This window comes from Chiloscyllium punctatum, chromosome 3 (genome assembly GCF_047496795.1).
Source record: "Chiloscyllium punctatum isolate Juve2018m chromosome 3, sChiPun1.3, whole genome shotgun sequence".
Lineage (NCBI taxonomy): Eukaryota > Metazoa > Chordata > Chondrichthyes > Orectolobiformes > Hemiscylliidae > Chiloscyllium > Chiloscyllium punctatum.
The window spans coordinates 81,068,954-81,092,512 of record NC_092741.1 but is presented as its reverse complement, the minus strand read 5'-3'; the positions used below and the strand labels follow the sequence as shown (position 1 = coordinate 81,092,512).

At 40.5% G+C, this 23,559-nt stretch overlaps 1 protein-coding gene across 1 annotated transcript in view; it reads left to right on the top strand.

The window, feature by feature from the left end:
* Positions 1-379: 379 nt before the first annotated feature.
* The window catches only part of ccn6 (cellular communication network factor 6), a 37,112-nt gene continuing 13,932 nt past the window's right edge, over positions 380-23,559 (top strand). Inside the window, exons 1-2 of the mRNA XM_072549634.1 lie at positions 380-453; positions 12,234-12,534. Of these exons, the coding sequence (XP_072405735.1) occupies positions 406-453; positions 12,234-12,534 (349 nt within the window). The 5' untranslated portion in view covers positions 380-405. The remainder of the gene's footprint in view (positions 454-12,233; positions 12,535-23,559) is intronic.

Sequence of the window (23,559 nt, the reverse complement as noted above, 5' to 3'; positions counted from 1 at the left end):
AAACGTTTTGAACAAGCCTCTTTTTTTTGGTTATTCAGCTTAATATTTTCTCCTTTGGCTGAGGGCCATATTTTGTCAGATTTCGAAGTGTTAAAGGCGGTATATAAATGGAAAATTAAGTAGTTATATATGCTATCTTAATTAAGTAATGGCGTTAACATTGATCTGTAAGCTTCAGAATTAAATTATAAAGACATTCCGAAAAGGAAAACGTGTACCCAAAGTATGCCCGTTGGCAGGACAGATGTTTTGAATGCGGAATGCTCCAGGAAGGTCACAGGGAAGTACGAGGAATGGATGGAAATATGAAAGCTAACAGCGGTCCTTGTGGGTTTAAGGACAGAGGTCTCCCTTTGTGCACAGTTTATTCCCAGCTCTAGCCAAGTCGTGTTCTGATTCCACACCATGCACGGGCTCTTCTCCTACATCCTGCTTTTCACTTATACCAACCAGGTAAGGTTATCGTTTTTAAACACTTTCACCAACGTTCATTTCTTTCCATTTTTCAGCTGTCTTTTCCTATAATTGGAAAATAACTTTCCGTTTATATAAATACGCGCTCTTAACTGTGTCCGTCATCACATAGATTGCTAAAATGCATCTGAAAGTTTACATGCTTGGCGCTAGCCTATTATGAAGAGTATTTTCAAAATTATTTTGTCTCATTTGGTTGTTTCAATTATGCCCGTTCAATTGGATTTGTTAATGGGAAACTATCCTCTGTATGGTCGCAGAAGTTTATAGTACTTAAATAAATTTTTAGAAATATACTCCAAGGTCGCTTCGTTCACGAATCAGTTAAATCAGTTAAATCAGTAAGCATTCAGGTGACGAATGCCAATGAGGATATTCACATTTTTACTTTAGAGATCTAAATTTCATATTCTTCATGCAGTCAAATGGGGAGATGGGAGAGAAAAGAAAAGGCAATGAGAGCGAGCCAACGGTGCAAAAACGCTTGACAGGTTTCCTGGTATTTTCAGAATGAAAGTCTTTAACCTCGTAGCAATATGTGAGGTAGAGCATACAGTAGCACTGCTTAGAGCGAGTGAAAGTAAATGTTGTATTTTGCCGGAAGTTGTGTATTGGAAAGCAGCCAAATTTTAAAATATATATATATATATATACATAATTTAATTTAAAATTGCACATATATTGGAGCCCAGCTCTTTAATTTATAAACGAACTTTTAAAACCAAATATGCACGTATTTGCTTCAGGGCATGATCTCACAACTTAATTGGGAACAGCTTTTAGCCAAATAGCTGGAGGCAGTTAGTAATTCCACATTTTAATGCCGAGAGTTAGCCTTTTGCAGTAATGACATATTGGTGCAGAAGCATATTTTCGAGACTCGATTCTGGCAGCATGCAACTTATTCATTTCGTTTTCGTCTCTAACATGCGATGATTTGGAGATGCCGGTGTTGGACTGGGGTGTACAAAGTTAAAAATCACACAACACCGGGTTATAGTCCAACAGGTTTAATTGGAAGCACTAGTTTTCGGAGCGCAGCTCCTTTATCAGGTGGTTGTCTATGACCTGGTGTTGTGTGATTTTTTAACTAATATGCGATCGCTTTTTCAACTTTTGGCTCAAACCAACATTTTTTTTCGGTGACATCGCTTCCATTTGGAGCTAGCTGTTTGTCAAATATCAGGCCCTGAGTGAAATTACTGCTGTCTTACAAATCCATTTCAGTACAACCCTATCCCTCATATTGAGTGACATCTGGTGGATTTCCAGAACAGCAAAAGGTCTCCAGCGTGAATAGATCGTAATCGCTAAGCAAGGACAAATGGCCTTACAATTGTAAGAGTGTAAAAGCAAGCTATTGAAAAACAAGAGTTAGCTAGATTCGGTTTAGGGGAGAGTGCAGTGTCACTTTCCCAGTCAATCGTTTTCTTGTATTCAGAAGATTTGGGTTTCACTGGTTGGATCATCACTATTGTCCATCGGTAGTTAAGAAGGTGGTGGTGAACTCTCTTCTTGAACCAATACAGTTCATGTGTTGTTGGTAGAAATTCCAGGATTATGACCCAGTCACAGTAAAGGAATGAATATATTTCTAAGTCAAGATGGTGGGTATGTTGGAGGAGGTGGTGTTCCCATGTATTTCCCACTCTTGGAAGTGATTGTGAGTTTGGAAGGTGCTGTTTAAGGATCTTGAGTGAATTTCTGCAGTGCATCTTGGAGATAGTGCACATTGCTGCGACTGAGTGGGCAGTGGTGGAGGGAGTGAAGTTTTGAGGATGTGGTGGCAATCAATTGGGCTGCTTTGTTCTAGATGGGTGTCAAGCTTCTTGAATGCTGTTGGAATTACACTCATCCAGGCAAGTGGAGAGTATTCTATCACATTCCCATGTCATCCATGGAAGGTTGGAAATAAGTAATTTTTTTTGTTACTCAGCAATTTCCGGTGCAATATTTAATCAGGCATAATAATGGATAAAAGCAAAACTACATGGATGCTGGAAATCTTAAAGAAAAACATGAAAATGCTAGAAAATATCAGCCTTTGTGGAGAGAGAAACAGAGTTACTGTTTCTAGTCCACTATGACTGTTTTCTGGAAGTGAATAATACTGGCTAATTTTCCTATAATTTTAAAAAAATTTGAAAAAACTTGAAAATTGGCACTCGGGCTAATTTGAAAAATTAAGTTAATATCCCACTGCTACTGCAAGTGTACAAAAATGCATTTTAATATTCAACCTTTTTGTTAAAATCATATACAGACATAAACCGTTCAGCATGGTTCATTGTTGGAAATGATGGCCTGAGCTTTCCATTTGCTTCTTAGTAGCCCAAACTTTCCTCCACATTAATTTCAATGAACAGTCTGACAACTGAAAAGTGGAAAATTCTGTCTGATGTATTTTTGTCATGCTGGCCACTGTGAGTAAAAGCAATGTAACTTTTTTACTCAAAGTACAGTTACTGAGCCTGTGAATGCGAACCTATGCCATATCACATGGATTAGGAGCCTGGGTCTGTAGGGCTCCAAGTAGGACATCCTTTCTTACCAATCTCTGCTTATAGTTGTGTTCAATATAATATGTAGCTGTTCACTCCCAGCAGTGTAGATTTCAAACCACTGCATACTGACAATGGTGACCAGACTGTCAGAACTAGACATGGACAGTGGAGCCTGAAGTAAAGTCCAGTGATGGTCGACCACAAGGCTAGACCAGTGATCTAAACACAGAGTTGGGAAATTCTAACAGGACTAGACAGCACATTTCTGATGACTGAGGTCACAGTCTAAGGAGATGGGATAGGCTATTTAGTACTGAGATGAGGAGAAATTTCTTCACCCAGAGAGTGGTAAACCTGTGGTATTTTCTGCCACTGAAAGTAGTTGATACCAAATCATTGAATGCTTTCAAGGGGTTTGCTATTCCTAGGGCTAAAAGGGTCAAAAGATATGGGGAGAAAGCAGGAACAGATTACTGAGTTGAATGTTCAGCCATGATGATATTGAATTGTGGAGCAGGCTCGAAGGGCTGAATGGCCCACTCCTCCTCCTATTTTCTATTTATATTTGCCTGTAGGCGTCAGCGTAACTGTTCAATGTAATGCTTCAATTTGAACCCTTCAACAACATCTCAACTGCAGCTATTTACCTGCAATAGACCTGTATGTGGCTATTATTTACATAACCTTGAGCAGTGTTTTGAAATAAACTAATTTTTATCTGCAAGGTTTGTGAAGGTTTGTAGCTCAGGTTGAGGTTTAGGGTGTAGGTTTGCTCGCTGAGCTGTAGGTTTGATATCCAGACGTTTCATTACCTGGCTAGGTAACATCATCAGTGGCGACCTCCAAGTGAAGCGAAGCTGTTGTCTCCTGCTTTCTGTTTATATATTTGTCCTGGATGGGGTTCCAGGGGTTTGCGATGTCATTTCCTGTTCGTTTTCTGAGGGGTTGATAGATGGTATCTAGATCTATGTCACAAAACGAAATAAGATAGAAGAGACATTTAACATCATCAACAACACCCTCACAGGCATAAAGTTCACCAAGGAGGAAGAAACCGACAACAAACTCACATTCCTGGATGTCACAGTCGAAAGAAAGGACAACGAAAGGACAAGGACAAACCTGCGTGTACAGAAAACTGACAAACACTGACCAAATACTTAACTACACCAGCAACCATCCCAACACACATAAAACAAAGCTGTATCAGAACACTATTCCAACGAGCCACCACACACTGCAGCACAGACGAACTTCGGAAAACAGGGGAGAACCACCTATACAACGTATTCAAGAAGAATGGATGCTCAAAAAATACATTGCGCAGATTCCTCAGGAACAAACCACAATAAGCAGACCTAACACAGCCAGAAACCTTAACCACCTTACCATACATCAAAGAAGTCTCAGAAATGACAGCCAGACTGCTAAGACCCCTTGGAATCCTAGTAGCACACAAGCCCACCAACACTCTCAAACAAAAACTAACAAACTTAAAAGACCCAGTACATCCCATTGGCAAAACCAACGTCGTCTACAAAATTCCATCCAAGGACTGCCACAAACACTACGTAGGACAAACAGGAAGAAAGTTAGCCACCAGGATACACGAACACCAGCTAGCCACAAAAAGACACGACCCTCTCTCCCTCATAGCCCTACACACGGATGAAACAAACCACCATTTCGACTGGGACAACACATCTATCCTGGGACAGGCTAAGCAAAGACATGCCAGAGAATTCCTAGAGGCCTGGCACTCCAACCACAACGCCATAAACAAACACATAGATCTAGATACCATCTATCAACCCCTCAGAAAATGAACAGGAAATGACATCACAAACCCCAGGAACCCCATCCAGGAGAAAGATATAAACAGAAAGCAGGAGACAACAGCTTCGCTTCACTTGGAGGTCGCCACTGATGATGTTACCTAGCCAGGTAATGAAACATCTGGATATCAAACCTACAGCTCAGCGAGCAAAACTACACCCTAATTTTTATCTTGTTAATCCTAAAATTTTGCTTGCTATTTTTCAAATGAACTACTCCTAAATTGAAATGGGGTTATGCATACATGCACACAAATTCTTAGCTCATGGACCACTCTGAGGAAATGCATTGTGTGTGGCTGGGGCAATATGTTTGTAGTGCTATTGAGGCTCAAATCCTTCTTGACTACAATTTAATATTGGAATACAAAGATGGTGTGATTAATTGAATTGCATTTTGAGGTTATTCACAAATGAGTTGTGCTGTACAATATTAGAATACCTTAAAAGAAAAATTGCATTTATAAAAAGTTTATAATAACTTGTTTCAGCTGATAACAGTGTTTGCATGAAATATTTAAGTTTTTGGGCAGTGGTAATTCAGTTACATCAATTAAATGTATTCGCTGGTTGATCAATAAAGTAATTTAACATTTTTTTGTTTGTAATCATCATTGCTACCACTTCACTGTGTCAAATATTGAGGTAATTTCAGTGTCTCTTTTATGATTTCACCTTTCCTTACCCCTTTGTTTCGAGTTTCCATTTATATTAGTGCTCTTTGTCTAGACAACCCTTGATGTGAAATTGATGGGGGCACCCTTTTCACCAGGTAAAGTTACTCAAGTCCTATCTCTCTACTTCCTCTTCTTTATATGGGGATTTACTTTCTTAACCTGCCTTCTAAAGACCTTTGACTTGAATGTGTAGGTTAGTGTTTTTATTATTATGTTATTCTAGTTCAGAAGCTGCATGGCTGGTTGCAATGTAGAGTGAGGCCAACAGCATGGGTTCAATTCAAGCACCAGCTGCGTGTACTATGAAGGTCCTACCTACTGGACCACCCCCTCACCCGAGGCATGGTGACCCTCTAGTTAACTTACCACCAATCAACTCTCTCTAATGAGAAAGTAGCCCTGTGGTCCTGTCGGACGATGGCAATTTTACTTGCTAGTGTTATTGTTTTAATTTTTGTTGGCATGTTGACTTCTTTACAGTTTTTAAAAATAATCTTATTTAGTTTCAAACCAGTTTCCGCAAACTACACCTAACTGGAATTTGTTTTGCTATTGCCTTTGATGAATGCCTTAGCAATGTTACTTCTGCTCAGTTAATACAAACACTGGCCTGTTTCACAATTTTTGTTGCTGTTCCTTAATGCAGGATCTGTTTGACAATTATAAGAACTACATGATGAGTTGCTAAAATGTAATCCATTTCATTATGCCCTTGAGCTTCACTTTATACCTATTTCCACCTCCCATAAAGCTGCATCCCATTTTCATCTAGTTTATATTTCAAAAGTTTAGATTATTAAATATTTAGACTAACTCCTGAGTAACTATTAAACTGATTCCGTATACACCTCACATACCCCCAAAAACACTTGCCCTAGCCTCTTGCAGCCCAATTCAATCCAACCTCCCCTCTCCAGACCCGACCCTCCACCCCCTGATCTGAACCCCTCACCTGCCAACTGGACTTGATCCAACCAAACTGTGCCCTGGCATCTTAACCTTTACCTGGTTTGCACCTGCTTCCTGATATCCCAATACACTACCCATCTAAGACCCTATTTAGTTGGCAGTCTACTCCCTATTCATCTGACGACCTATCCCCTACCCAGTTGTCACCCTCCGTACATGACATCTTACCCACTTGGCAACCTACCTTCCATCCATCTGGCATTCTATTTCTGGGATCCTGCCCAGCTTGTGCTCTACCAACCTGGCATCCTACACCCCCCTCCCTCCAACCATCCCAGACCACCTAGCACCCTTACATCACACTTACCTTTGGCACTCACTGTTCGACTGTCAAAGTTGTTGTCGGGATGTTTATATTTCAAACCACGGCAGCTGACTGCATGTGAAAAGAGGGAGTGGTTTGCCCTCCTCATACATTTCCACTTTACGAAAGAACTGTCAGAATAGATGTGCGGCTGCACATCTGTGAGGGAGCTCTGAGTGAATCTCTTCTCAGAAAGCTCCCTGATTCTGTTAAAAAAAGGCTGGAGTGACAACCTCTATGAGAATGTCATTTCACAGAAAATCCAGTCGAAATGTAACCAACTTTATGAAGTGACATGATTACATTGACTCACTGCACATAAAATATACAAGACTTGAGATTAAGAAATCCTTCACTTACAAACTTCTTGGAAGGTTGGACCTTGATCTGTCAGTTAAAATTGCTGTCAAAGAATACAGGGACCAACTTCATCCTGAACAGCTCATGGCAGAAATGGATGCATTAGAAGGCTTTTCTTTCATATTGGTTTGCAACTCAATCAGCAACAAATATAATGCAAAAATACTTCCATATGTATTTACTTTCCAGTTTTTCAGGGCAAGAAGTGTATTACCGTCACACCAATTACTGCCTTCCATCCACCACACATTCTTAAAAACTTTGAATGACTCAAGTTCATCCTATAATGCTGATTGTTGACGCCATTTGGAGAATTAGGGACTGTTAATTATTTCAGACTTTTCAGTGTTTCCAACTTCTCAAGAAGAACTCATTAAGAATTTTGGATATTACACAGCCATTATACATGATAGGATCTATAATATCTTGTAAGTTTGACAATAATATTTTGTGCTCTACCATTATTTAGTGGCATTTCCACTGATATGATGTGCCATGTTTTACTGATGATCTACAACTATCATGCTGTGATAGTTATGTCAGCTCCCATAACATAAGGGTGAAGTGTGAGTTATGTAGCACTGAAGAATGCAATGAACTTTTATTACAGCAGCTGGAATTTACAGATATATATTACAGTCACAGGCTCTTCTGTGTGTGTGCTCAAGCTAAAACTCTTTGTTCTGCAGTACTCCTTCCTCAATGCATCATGCTGCAAGTGAATAGAACTCAGTAAGAAGGAGACTGTAAGCTTCATACTTTATAATGCAGTATATTGCATTATATTCAGTTTTTCAAGACAGCACGAGAACATGATGACACTTTGCATACAAAACATGAAAAAACACTTTTCACTGTATCTTTATATACATGTGACAATATATCTAAATCTAACCTCATCTAACCTAACTAGGTTACATACCATAACATTGTATTGATTTCATGAGCACATACCCTTAAAGGCCCATTGCTGCAACACATAATACAATACCCACCTTTTCAATCTACCTTCAGAAAGAATCTGAAAGTTGAGACTACTAATCCAAATGACCAACACTATATCCATGAGAACATTTTAAGGAAAGACACAAAACTTGGGGGTGGGGTGGGGTTGGAGGTGGCGATGGCTGTGGCACTTTCACAGACTAGTAATTTAGAGCTCCAGGCTAATGTTCTGGGAGTGAGGGTGGGGGTGCATAGATTCCCATCCGAGAGTGGCAGTTGGTGAAACTTGAATTCAATTAAATTCTGGAATTAAAAATAAAGGTGATCAAATGGTGAACATTTGTCAATTGTTGTAAAAACCAATTTGGTTCACTAATGTCTTTTAAGAAAGGAGATCTGCACCTTTGCCTAGTCTGGCCTTAATATGAATCCAGATCCAAAGCAGTACAGTTGACTTTTAACTATCCTCTCGTCAGTCAGGATTGGGAAATAAATGATGGTCTACACAGTGACACTCACATCCCATGTACAAATCATAATTAAAGGTCCATATGATTTTCTATCAGTTAAGATATGTGAAAATCACAGGTGGCAGTGCTGCAATTTTGGATGTTTGATTTTGGTTTGTAAAACTCCACATTAAGGAACATAATTTCCTGTATAGATTGGTAGTACAGTATATATTTAAAAACATGGCACAGAAGAGCTGGGCTGTTCCGCATAGTTCCCCAGCTGCTGAGTTCTAAATTACACATGAGCCTGTCACTTTTTCCAACATTACTCCTTGTTGCCAACTAAAGATGTGCAGGTCAGGTGAATTGGCCATGCTAAATTGCCCGTAGTGTTAGGTAAGGGGTCGATGTAGATGGAGGGGTATGGGTGGGTACGCTTCGGCGGGGCGGTGTGGACTTGTTGGGCCGAAGGGCCTGTTTCCACACTGTAAGTAATCTAATCTAATCTAATCTAAAGTAGAAACCTTTGTAACAGAAACAGAAGTTGCTGGACCCTTCGTCAGAACCAGACCTGAAACATTAATGCTGATTTCTCTTCACAGATGTTGCCAGACATGCTGAGTTTTCCAGCAACTTCTGTTTTTGTTTCTGCAGTTTTTTTTTGTTTTTTGTTTATAAACCTTTGTATACAGCCTACTTGTCTTTACTTTCCCCTTATTTTCTTTGCTCTTTCCCATTGTTTATTGCTTAGATATCTAATCTGACTTTGTACTTTGTCATAAATGAAGTACACTGAAAAAAAAGACATTAATTCATGTTAGTAAAAGACAAATTTCAGGCTGATATCAGAAGATTCTGCTCATACTTAAAATGTATTATTGGACACAGGAGGTCAAGTGATGAAATTTCCAAAAATGTTTCCAAGCCTAATTGACAACCCTACGTCACACTCAGAGAATACTGATCGGAATATCATGGGTGACAGAATGTTCCATGGATGATGTAAATTTTCAAAAGACTTTGTCCATGTTTTGCACTGACATGATGAGATAATGTAATTGCTTCTCCTTAATGCCATACACTACATGCCATCATAATAGACAACTTGTTCTCCATAGCTATGTTAGAACATTTCCAGGCATTTTTAGTTCGTTAACAAAGCAGGCATTTATTCTGCTTTCATGAGTCAGAGCTCGATGGAAAGCAGCCTGGGATAGTTCTATGGTTCAAACCAACCCACATTTTATAATAACTGACACAACATATTTTACAAAGAGCGATGGGTCCCCCCGGTGGTGAAAAGTTAGTACATTGTTCAGAAGAAGGAACATTGCTAACAGAGTTAAAATTTATCACACAACACCAGGTTATAGTCCAACAGGTTTATTTGGAAGCACTAGTTTTTGGAGCACTGCTCCTTCATCAGGTGGTTGTGGAGTATAAGAAGGTACAGTGAGAAGTGTTTTTTTCATGTTTTGCACACAAAGTGCCGTCATGCTCCGGTGCTATCTTGAAACACTGAACATAATGCAACATACTGCATTAGATTAGATTAGATTAGATTACTTACAGTGTGGAAACAGGCCCTTCGGCCCAACAAGTCCACACCGACCCGCCGAAGCGCAACCCACCCATACCCCTACATCTACCCCTTACCTAACACTACGGACAATTTAGCATGGCCAATTCACCTGACCTGCACATCTTTGGACTGTGGGAGGAAACCGGAGCACCCGGAGGAAACCCACGCAGACACGGGGGGAATGTACAAACTCCACACAGTCAGTTGCCTGAGGCGGGAATTGAACCCAGGTCTCTGGCGCTGTGAGGCAGCAGTGCTAACCACTGTGCCACCATGCATTATAAAGTATGAAGCTGTAGACTCCTTCTTACTGAGTATAGGACACAGAATTTATAGTAAAAGTTTACAGTGAGATGTAACTGAAATTATATATTGAAAAAGACCTGGGTTGTTTGCTAAGTCTCTCAGCTTTTAGAATGGGCATGTTGGCTTCAGTTCTTTCACTGAAGAACTCTCCCAAAATACACTATTTGCACAGTTTGGTGGTGGTAGTCCTTTGGCTGAGGATTTTGATGTTGATTCATCTTGGAACCATTTCTCCACCAGAGGATCTTTTATAAACAAAATCAGAAATTTCTGGGCATCTTCTGAAGAAGGGTCACTGGAAACATTAACAAAATGTGAACTTTGATTTCTCTCCACAGCTGCTGTCAGACTTTCTGAGCTTTTCCAGCATAATCATAGAGTCATAGAGATGTACAGCATGGAAACAGACCCTTCGGTCCAACCTGTCCATGCCGACCAGATATCCCAACCCAATCTAGTTGTTTCTGACTTTCAGCATCCATAGTTTTTTTTTCAGTTTTTGCGTACAGGATCTTTTATATATTTGTTGCTAAGTATGTTCAAGACTAAGATGGAGTGCTCTGTCTGTTACTCTGACGAGATCAGCTAAGGTCTTTTGGATCTAAATATATTCTTAACAAAACAGATATGTTTATTTACCAGCCTTCATGAAGAAGAATAACTCTGAACCTTATTTACTTCAGCACCAGAACGGAAAGCCAAAACTGAAAAGAAATATTATTACACTCTCAGGTGGTCAGAGTCCACCCAAACATGGACTCATTTATGTCAAGACCCCCACACTATGTCATCAATCCTTTGATTTAATTAATATCTATTAACTGGCATAATTTTAAATATACAATCTTTAATGTAACAGTGGAATAGCATGGCATAATAGAATATATTTTTTTGTTAATTTAATGCTGTCAATCTGGTGTTTCAGGATGTAAGTTTACAAAATAATGAGGGGTATAGATTGGGTTAATGGTAGTTGTCTTTTCCCTAGGATGGGAGAGTTCAAGACTAGGGGGCACATTTTTAAAGTGAGAGGAGAGAACTTTAAAAAGGATATGATTGGCAAATGTTTTGTCCAAAGGGTGCTTCATGTGTGGAATGAATATCCTGAGGAAACTGGATATGGGTACAATTACAACATTTCAAAGACATTTGGATAAGTACTTGGATAAGTACATGAATAGGAAAGATATTGGCCAGGAGCAAGAAGGTGGATTAGTTTAGTTTGGGATTAGGTTCAGCATGGACTGGTTGGACCGAAGGGTCTGTTTCTGTGCTGTATGACTTTGTGATTCTATCACACTATGACCAAAGATGAGTTCATCCTCCTGAGATAACCCTATTTAGAATCATTGAAAATAACTAAAAAATTTACTGAATCATTCTTTGATTAGTACCCATTATTATTTTTAAAAAGACTTCAGTTTAAAATGTGCCAATTAGTGTCTGTGTGTCCAAGTAACTCAGTGCACATTGATGAGCCTTCTCTGCGTATCACAATAGTGGATGGCATCTTGCAATTTTGATTTAAGGTAAGGTAAGATCTGTTTTGTGAGCAGGATGTGATGCAGGTGAATTTAACCTCAACCCAGGTTGAAGTGCCCTATGTTATGCACTGGAATGACTGATTCTGCCAGGTTTGCACTAATATTATCAGCCATAGCAAGTGGAAGCTCTCCCAAAGACACGAGGTTAAATATGAACTTCTTGCAACATGATTGCAAATATTTCCATTCACAAAACTTTTAACTCATTTTTTACAAGACAGCAGAACAGGGATAGAGCATCCTTGAGACAAGATTCCTCAGATGTTTTAACTATATCTAAGTTCTTATGCAGGATACCACAGAGTCATGTGCAGCAAGCACTAGTGAAAACTGGAAGGAAGATAGCAGAAATTGAAGACGTTCCTGAACGCAGACAATTTTGCAAATGGCCGTGCAAATGTCCACGCAAACCTTTATGTTTACCTGGAGTGAGTCTGGTTACTGATGGCTGTGGATGTTGCAAAACCTGTGCAAAACAATTTGGGGAGCTCTGCACTGAAGCTGACACCTGTGACCCTCACAAGAACCTGTACTGTGACTATTCTGGTGATAAACCTAAATATGAATTTGGAGTATGTGCATGTAAGTTCAATTTTAAAGGTAATTCACCGTTCAAGTGCTATGAAAGTAATGAACTCGAATCTTTTAATACACTCCATCATTATAATTCACTGCAATGGTTATGTCAATGTTATCACTGTTGTAAAAAGAAAAAAGAAGCTTGTGGACTTAAGACACACTTAGACTATTAAGAATGACATTTTTCTATTTCAAATGTGCCACACTTATTTAAGTGTTTACATTGTAGTATTAACATGTCCTGCAAAAATACAAATTTTTTACTGTCCACATTTGAAATTAGAAGCCTCTTGTCTCACATGTTCGAGCTTACCTACAGGGTATAGAAAACTACTGTTCACAACAAAAGTAGTAAATGTTAAAAGAAAATGTCATATGTGAAATTTGCAATCATACACTTGATGATCTTGGAAGCATGATTCTTCTAATGCCTGAACTATTACAAAATCTAAGAGTTCTACAAAAATGAGCAGCTGATGTTAGCCAATGTAAGAATAAAGAGAGGGTGATGACTAAATCTGCTCTGCCTGTGCACCCTAGAAGGCAGCCAACTAGTCCTGATTTTAAAAAAAACAGCCAACAGCCTATCTCTGAGTAACTGCCTAGATGCACATTTTTATATCAGAGTTTACTATGGAGAAGGACATGGTCGATAAAGAATGTGGGGAAATATATGGTGATATCTTGAATAATGTCCATATTACAGAGGAGGAGGTGCTGGATGTCTTAAAATGCATACAACTGGATAAATCCCCAGGACCTGATCAGATGTACCCTAGAGATCTGTGGGAAGCTAGAGAAGTGATTGCTGGTCCCCTTGCTGAGGTATTTGTATCATCAATAGTCACAGATGAGGTGACAGAAGACTGGAAGTTGGCTAAGATGGTGACACTATTTAAGAAAGGTGGTAAGGAAAAGCCAGGGAACTATAGACCAGTGAGCCTGACAAGTTGGCAAGTTGTTGGAGGGAATCCTGAGTGATAGGATTTATATGCATTTGGAAAGGCAAGGACTCACTAGGGATAGTCAATATAGCTTTGTGCATGGGAAATCATATCTCACAAACTTGATTGAGTCTTGTGAAGAAATAACGAAGGCGATTGATGAGGGCAGAGCAGTGGACATGATCTATATGGACTTCAGTAAAGCATTCGATAAGGTTTGTCATGGTAGACTGGTTGGCAAGGTTAGATCTCATGGAATACAGGGAGAACTAGCCATTTGGATACAGAACTGACTTGAAGGTGGTGGTGGAGGGTTGCATTTCAGACTGGAGGCCTGTGAGCAGTGGTGTTCCACAAGGATCGGTGCTGGGTCCATTGCTTTTTGTCATTTATATAAATGATTTGGACGTGAATATAGGAGGTATACTTAGTAAGTTTGCAGATAATAACAAAATTGGAGGTATAGTGGACATCAAAGAAGGTTACCTGAGAGTAAAATTGGATCTTGATCAGATGGACCAATGGGCTAAGGAATGGCAGATGAAGTTTAATTTAGATAAATACAAAGTGCTGCATTTTGGAAAAGCAAATCATAGTAGGACTTATACACTTCATGGTAAAGTCTTGGGAAGCATTGTTGAACAAAAAGACCTTGGAATGCAGGCTCATATTGCCTTGAAAGTGGATTCGCAGGTAGATAGGACAGTGTGTTTGGTATGCTTTCATTTATTAGTCAGAGTATTGAGTACAGGAGTTGAAAGGACATGTTGCGGTTGCCCAGGACATTGGTTAGGCCACTATTGAAATAATGCGTGCAGTTCTGGTCTCCTTCCTATCAGAAGGATGTTGTGAAATTTGAAAGTGTTCAGAAAAGAGGTACAAGGATGTTGCCAGGGTTGGAGGGTTTGTGCTACTGGAAAAGGCTGAATAGGCTGGGGCTGTTTTCCCTGGTGTGTTGGAGGCTGAAGAGTGACCTTATTGAGGTTTATAAAATCATGAGGGGCAAGGATAGGGTAAATAGACTAGGTCTTTTCCCTGGAATAGGGGAGCACAGAACTAGAGGGCATAGGTTTAGGGTGAGGGGGGAAAAGTCTAAAAGGGACCAAAGAACCTTCATGCAGAGGGTGGTGCATGTGTCGAATGAGCTGCCAGAGGAAGTGGTGGAGGCTGGTACAATTACAACATTTAAAAGGCATCTGAATGGATATATGAATAGGAAGGGTTTAGAGGGATATGGGCCAAGTGCTGGCAAATGGGACTAAATTAGGTTCGGATATCTGGTCGGCATGGACAAGTTGGACCGAAGCAGTACATTCCTATAACTCTATGATGCTGATGAGCCAAGTAATCCTCCCGCACTAATTGAATCAAGCAACAATGGAACTACAACTCACTGTAAGTTCAGTAACTTGTTTTAAAACTGCAGACTTTTCTTCCATAGACTCGTTGGTTTAAAGCAGTAACCGTTTCCATTTGTAGTTCACATATTGATGGTATATCATTGCTAGAGTTCCTTGTTGCTGCAGCAAAGAAGTTAACACAAAGTCAGACACAGCAGCTCTGATGGCATTGATATTGAATAGATGCTATTTTCTTATACATGTAGCTCCTCATTAACAGCACCTTCTAAGATGGTGAGAGAAGTTCCTTCTTCATCTGAAGTGCTCCAGCTTCAGTTTATTTTGCCTCACTTTCCTTACCTTTTCCCTCTATTCTCTACTTGATCAAACGTCTTTCCTGAGAGCGTTTGCTCCAATGCCTGCTTCTTCCCGTTCTACACCCTCAGATTCTGTGCAGATATTATATAGTTTCCATTCTTACATGTTGCATGTCCTTTCCAACTGTGTTAAGAATTATTAGCTTGGATCTAGACCACTGTATTGTCTTTGAGCTGAGGAAATTGGCTTTTCAAATGTCATAATAATCAATTCAATCAGCTGTCAGTTTCATGTCTGTTGAGGGAAAAAAACACTGCTTAGCATCTTAGAAAGACCCATTTTGTTGTGCAGTAATGCGTAGATTCAAAATGTCTCACTTTGGTGACTCAAGACTGAGACACATTTCTATAGATTTTGAAACATTCCACTGTAACAGATAAGATCTCCAGTGGTCTGCATCTTGAAGATACTTTATCCAAAAAATAATTTCAAATGTATAGATTTTTAAAGCAGAATCTTCACTGAGCATATTTATTCCCTGAAAATCTATGATATCAAATGATACGTTTGTCGCAAATTAATAAAGCGATTATCACGAGGTCAACCTGATGAACCTCATAGAATATGAGTTCCCTGATTGGGGCTGTTAATCTGGTCCAATCGGGGAGTCCAGGCTGACTGATAAGAACTGAACAATTACACATCTTGCTTAGTCTGAGAACTGGCTCTGAGGGAGCTGGATCAGTGTCAAGGACTGTCCACATATAAATAAAGGGTGACTTGGTGACAGAATATCGGTCTGTGTGAAATTATTTCACATACAACATCTTACGCTTTGTTATAGAGGACATAGTGTACAAGAACAAGGAGGTTATGTGGAACTTATAAAAGACAGAAGTTCAGCCTCTGTTAAGTATTGAGTCCATTCTGGGAACTGCAGTTTAGGATGGATGTGAAGACATTGGAGACAGTACAGAAACAATACACAAGAATGATGCCAGGGAAGACGAGCTTGGTTATGAAGGTATACTGGAGAAGCTGGAGTTGCTTTCTTTCGAGAAAAGTAAACTGAGAGGAGATTTGATAGTTATTGAAAATTGTGAGGGGTCTGGTCAGAGTAGATTAGGTTACCTACAGTGTGGAAACAAGCCCTTCAGTCCAACAAGTCCACACCGACCCTCCATAGAGAAACCCTATATTTACCCCTGACTAATCCACCTAACACGACGGGCAATTTAGCATGGTCAATTCACCTGACTTGCACATCTTTGGACTGTGGGAGGAAACCTGAGCACCCGGAGGAAACCCACGCAGACATGGAGAGAATATGCAAACTCCACACAGACAGTTGCCCGAGGTGGCAATTGAACACGGGTCCCTGGCGCTGTGAGGCAGCAGTGCTAACCACTGAGTCACCATGCCGCCCAGTAAATAGGGAGAACCTGTTCCCACTTGTGAAAGGACCAAGAATGACAGCACACTGATTTAAAATAACTAGTAACAAGAGGAAAGGCAACTTAGAGGAAAAGAATTGTTCATGCAGCAACTTATTAAGTTCCAGAACGCACTGCCCAAGAGTATAGTACAGGCAGGTTCAATTGAGGCTGTTGTCGGTAAAGGACAAATGGGCAGGGTTATGGGGAGAAGGATAGAGATTGGCACTAAGGGGATTTGAAGAGCCAGTGCAATGAGCCAAAGGACCTCCTTCTGTATTGTAACAATTATGTGATACTGTGCAGAGAAAATAATGCCAACATGAAATGCACTGGTGAAAAATGTGGAATAGATATAGCTTGTTTCAATTTTTTATTAGACAAATCAAACATCTTTTGCCTGACTCTTCTGATTAGATTCCTAGGTCTATCCCTTGAAACTTGAATTGTTAAAAGTTATTGGTGGCAAAAACATTGAACTATTAGTACTGTATATACTGCTATCACAGATAAGAACTGAAGCTTGCAGATAAGAACTGAACTTTGAAAATTATGGTAATCAAAGCAGTTACATTAAATATTTTCTATTTATTTTCTATCAGAGACATTAACCTACTTAAAATAAATGCGTTTAGCAGCAGCCAAAAGTAAATGGAGGAGTGTTAAGCAGTCATTCTCTACGGCGACCAATATTAGTTCTAGCTCTAGACATTTTAAGAAAAAGATATTTCATGACCATCAGAACAAGAAATGGACAAATGCATCTGTAAAAACATAGAGCATAGGACCAGGAGTAGGCCATTCAGTCCTTTCAGCATGCTCCACCATTCAATATGGATATAGCTGATCATTTAACTCAGTACATTATACTCACTTTCCCCCTTTGATCCCTTTTGGTCTTAAACACTATAATCTAACGCCTCTTGAAAGGATTCAATATTTTGGCATCAACAGCTTTCTGTGGTTCACTACTCTCTTGGTGAAGAGATTTCTCCATGACCTAGTCCAAATTGGCCTACCCTGTATCCTTCAACCATGACCCCTGGTTCTTGACTCCCCAGTCATCCTTCCTGCATTTACCCTGTCTAGTCCTCTTAGAATTTTACCTATTTCTATGAGAACCCGTCTCATTCTTCTAAACTTCAGTGAAATTAGTCCTAACAAACCCTGCCTATAGATACATTCATTCATTTATTGAGAGTACTTGGGTTTATTCCAATCTGGAATGCATCTGTAATCCTTCGTTATTAACCTTATGAGATAGCTGAGACATACTAAACACACTGTGTCCTCAAGAATACTTATGCATTCCACTCATGTGACAGCAGAGGGCTCTAAGTATCATAGAATCATACAATACAGAAGAGACTCTCCAGTTCATTGTGTGTACACTGACAAAACACTACCGTGACTCTACACCATTCTCACTTTCCAGCAATTGGCCCATCACCTTGAATGCTATGACATTTCAAGTGCTCACCCAACTACTTTTTAAAGATTGTGAGGTTTCCTGCCTCAACTTAGCCTTTGGGTGAAAAACTTTTTTCCCAAATGGTCATTAAACCTCCTGCCTTTTATCTTAAAATTATGCCCCTGTGTAATTGACCCTTCTGGGAAACATCTGTTTTCTATCATGTCTAACAAATCCTGCCTATAGTTACGTTCATTCGTTTAATGAGAGTACTTGGATTTATTCCACCTAAGATTCCCACCAATCTTTGGGTGAAAAGAATTGTCCCAAATGCTCTTTAAACCTCCTTCCTTTAAACCTTCACCTTAAAATTATGCTCCCTGTGTTATTGACCCTTCAACTAAGGGAAACGTCTGATTTCTATCCTATCTAAGCACCCCATATTCTAAAACACCTCAGTCCACTCTCAGCCTTCTCTGCTCTAAATAAAAGAACTTGAGCTTATCTAGCCTCTCTTTATAGCTAAAGTATTCCATCCCAGACAATCTCTTTTGTACCCTCGCCAGTGCAATCACACCCCTCCTATAGTGCAGTGACCAGAACTGCACACAGTACTCCAGCTGTGGCCTAACCACAGTTCTGTACAGCTCCAACATAACTTATTTATAAACCTGCCAAAATCTCCAAAATCCCCTCATAATAGATGTCAATCTGCTGAAGAACCTGATAGTCTCTCTTCATGAATTTTGCACCAATGTTCTCCAAACTAAATACAGGTATGAAACACACATTTGACACCCTACTATTGTCCTCTGCTCCACACACATATGGGCCCATTTCCCTGGTTATCCTTTTCCACTGGACATACTTATAGAACATCTTTGAATTCTTCCTAATAAATCTACCACATTATTTTCACGTTACCCCCCCCCCCCCCTTTGCTCTAATTGCTGTCATCAGCTCCCCTCTGTAGTTTACTCAGGACCCCTTTGATTTGTACTTTTGTATCTATCAAAAGCCTCCCTTTTCCTTCTTATCAAGTCCTGAATATTCCTACACATCCAGGGTTCTCAGGAGTTTTTTCTTCCACATTTCACCCTATTCTGGGTAATTCAAGATGGAGGATGGGAAAAATTTCTGGCTGTAAGAGCTGCTCCTTTTTTTGAGGTATTTTAGGTGTTGGAGGTGATTTCCTCAAATTCCAGGAGCAGCAATTACTGTTTTATATGCTGTGGCATTGTTTTGGAACTTTGGAAAAAAAAAAGTCAAAACAACAGCAGTTTAAAAGGGAGAAGAGCAGACAAAGGAAGCACATGGTTAGGTCATTGCAGGGGAGAGAGAGAGAGAGAGAACCTGCACAGTTACCGCCTTTGCTGTTTGAATTCGTGTATCGCTGGACATCGGAATGCATCTAGGAAAATTAACAAACAAACAATGAAATTCACAACTAATCTTGGAGGAACTGTTGGGCGAAGTTCACAGCACAGAATCAGATAAGTTAATTGTTATTTTAAGTCTGTCCAAGAGAAAGGCTACCGTAGTGAGTATAGTGGATTCTTTCTTGATCATATGTTTTTTTGGAGGTAAGTCTCTTGATTAGACTTAAAATATAAGCCATAACTATTAATTTAACCTGGTGCAATGTTTTGTAGAGGAATAAGACAGCGTTATTTTCTGGGTCTGTAGAGAGTGAAGGAGCAAAAATGGCCTTTGCAGTGATATGTACTTCTTGTCAGATGTGGGAGTTTAAAGAGAGTTTAAGGGTTACTGCAGATTATATCTGCCATAAATGCTGTTGGATGTGAACCTTACCAGATCGAGACAGATAGAAGCGATGAGTAATTTGCAACAGCTACAGAATGTGATGGATGGCAGTAAAAGGAAGGGGGAAAAGTCTCAGGTACAGTCACATGGATGAGTTAACTCCAGGAAGGGTAAGGGAGGTAGACAGCTAGTGCAGGAGTCTTTTGTGGATATATCCATTTCAAACAGGTATGCTGTTTTTGAAAATGTAGGGGGTGATGGATTCTCAGGGGAACGTAGCACAAACAGCCAAGTTTCTGGTATTGAGACTGGCTCTAATGCAATGAGGGGTACATCGGTTTCCAAGAGATCAATTGTGTAAGGGGATTCTGTCGTTAGAGGTACAGACAGACATTTCTGTGGCTAGCAGAGAAAAAGCAGAATGGTGTGTTGTTTCCCTGGTGCCAGGATCAAGGGTGTCTCAGAGAGGGTGCAGAATGTTCTCACGGGGGAGAGGGGCCAGCAGGAGGTCATTATCCACATTGGAACCAACAACATAGGAAGGGAAAAGGTTGAGATTCTGAAGAGTGATTACAGAGAGTTAGGTAGAAATTTAAAAAGGAGGTCCTCAAGGGTAGTAATATCTGGATTACTCCCAGTGCTACAAGTTATTGCGGGCAGGAATAGGAGGATAGAGCAGATGAATCCGTGGCTGAGGAGCTGGAGTATGGGAGAAGGATTCACATTTTTGGATCATTGGAATCTCTTTTGGGGTAGAAGTGACCTGCACAAGAAGGACAGATTGCACCTAAATTGGAAGGGGACTAATATACTGGCAGGGAAATTTGCTAGAACTGCTTGGGAGGATTTAAATTAGTAAGGTGGGGACCCAGGGAGATAGTGAGGAAAGAGATCGATCTGAGACTGATACAGTAGAGAACAGAAGTGAGTCAAACAGTCAGGGCAGACAGGGACAGGGTAGGACTAATAAATTAAACTGCATTTATTTCAAAGCAAGGGGCCGAACCGGGAAGGCAGATGAACTTAGGGCATGGTTAGTATCATGGGACTGGGATATCATAGCAATTACGGAAACATGGCTCAGGGATGGGCAGGACTGGCAGCTTAATGTTCCAGGATACAAATGCTACAGGAAGGATAGAAAGGGAGGCAAGAGAGGAGGGGGAGTGGCATTTTTAATAAGGGATAGCATTACAGCTGTGCTGAGGGAGGATAGTCCCAGAAATACATCCAGGGAAGTTATTTGGGTGGAACTGAGAAATAAGAAAGGGATGATCACCTTATTGGGATTGTATTATAGACCCAAGGAACAGGAGAATCGACGTTTCGGGCATAAGCCCTTCTTCAGGAGGGCTTATGCCCGAAACGTCGATTCTCCTGTTCCTTTGATGCTGCCTGACCTGCTGCGCTTTTCCAGCAACACATTTTCATCTCTGATCTCCAGCATCTGCAGTCCTCACTTTCTCCTTGTATTATAGACCCCCCAATAGTCAGGGGAAATTTAGAAACAAACTTGGAAGGAGATCTCAGCTAACTGTCAGAATAATAGGGTAGTTATGGTAGGGGATTTTAACTTTCCAAACATCGACTGGGACTGCCATAGTGTTAAATGTTTAGATGGAGAGGAATTTCTTAAGTGTGTACAAGACAATTTTCTGATTCAGTATGTGGATGTACCTACCAGAGAAGGTGCAAATCTTGACCTACTCTTGGGAAATAAGGCAGGGCAGATGACTGAGGTGACAGTGGGGGAGCACCTTGGGGCCAGCGATCATAATTCTATTCATTTTAAAATAGTGATGGAAAAGGATAGACCAGATCTAAAAGTTGAAGTTCTAAATTGGAAAAAGGCCAATTTTGAGGTATTAGGCAAGAACTTTCGAAAGCTGATTGGAGGCAGATGTTCGCAGGTAAAGGGACGGCGGGAAAATGGGAAGCCTTCAGAAATGAGATAACAAGAATCCAGAGAAAGTATATTCCTGTCAGGGTGAAAAGGAAGGCTTGGTAGGTATAGGGAATGCTGGATGTCTAAAGAAATTGAGGGTTTGGTGAAGAAAAAGAAGGAAGCATATGTCAGGTACAGACAGGATAGATCGAGTGAATCCTTAGAAGAGTATAAAGAAAGAAGGAGTATACTTAAGAGGGAAATCAGGAGGGCAAAACAGGGACATGAGATAGCTTTGATAAATAGAATTAAGGAGAATCCAAAAGGTTTTTACAAATATATTAAGGACAAAAGGGTAACTAGGGAGAGAAAGGGCCCCTCAAAGATCAGCAAAGCGGCCTTTGTGTGGAGCCACAGAAAATGGGGGAGATACTAAATGAATATTTTTCATCAGTATTTACTGTTGAAAAGGATATGGAAGATATAGACGGCAGGGAAATAGATGGTGACATCTTGCAAAATGTCCAGATTACAGAGGAGGAAATGCTGGATGTCTTGAAATGGTTAAAGATGGATAACTCCCCAGGACCTGATCAGGTGTATCCGAGAACTCTGTGGGAAGCTAGAGAAGTGATTCTGGGCCTCTTGCTGAGATATTTGTATCATTGATAGTCACAGGTGAGGTGCCGGAAGACTGGAGGTTGGCAAACGTGGTGCCACTGTTAAAGAAGGGCGGTAAAGACAAGCCAGGGAACTATAGACTGGTGAGCCTGACCTCGGTGGTGGGCAAGTTGTTGGAGGGAATCATGAGGGACAGGATGTACATGTATTTGGAAAGGCAAGGACTGATTAGGGATAGTCAACATGGCTTTGTGTGTGGGAAATCATGTCTCACAAACTTGATTGAGTTTTTTGAAGAAGTGACAAAGAAGGTTGATGAGGGCAGAGCAGTAGATATGATCTATGTGGACTTCAGTAAGGCGTTCGACAAGGTTCCCCATAGGAGACTGATTAGCAAGGTTAGATCTTATGGAATACAGGGAGAACTAGCCATTTGGATACAGAACTGGCTCAAAGCTGGAAGACAGAGGGTGGTGGTGGAGGGTTGTTTTTCAGGCTGGAGACCTGTGACCAGTGGAGTGCCACCAGGATCAGTGCTGGGCCCTCTACTTTTTGTCTTTTACATAAATGATTTGGATGCGAGCATAAGAGGTACAGTTAGTAAGTTTGCAGATGACACCAAAATTGGAGGTTACCTCAGATTACAACAGGATCTGGACCAGATGGGCCAATGGGCTGAGAAGTGGCAGATGGAGTTTAATTCAGATAAATGCGAGGTGCTGCATTTTGGGAAAGAAAATTTTAGCAGGACGTATACACTTAATGGTAAGGTCCTAGGAAGTGTTGCTGAACAAAGAGACATTGGAGTGCAGGTTCATAACTCCTTGAAAGTGGAGTCACAGATAGATACGATAGTGAAGAAGGCGTTTGGCATGCTTTCCTTTATTGGTCAGAGTATTGAGTACAGGAGTTGGGAGGTCATGTTGCAGCTGTACAGGACACTGGTTAGGCCACTGTTGGAGTATTGCGTGCAATTCTGGTCTCCTTCCTATTGGAAAGATGTTGTGAAACTTGAAAGGGTTCAGAAAAGATTTACAAGGATGTTGCCAGTGTTTGAGGATCTCAGCTACAGGGAGAGGCTGAACAGGCTGGGGCTGTTTTCCCTGGAGCGTCGGAGGCTGAGGGGGTGACCTTATAGAGGTTTTACAAGATTATAAGGGGCTTGGATAGGATAAATAGACAAAGTCTTTTCCCCGAGTTCGGGGAGTCCAGAACTAGAGGGCATAGGTTTAGGGTGAGAGGGGAAAGATATAAAAGAGACGTAAGGAGCAACTTTTTCATGCAGAGGGTGGTATATGTATGGAATGAGCTG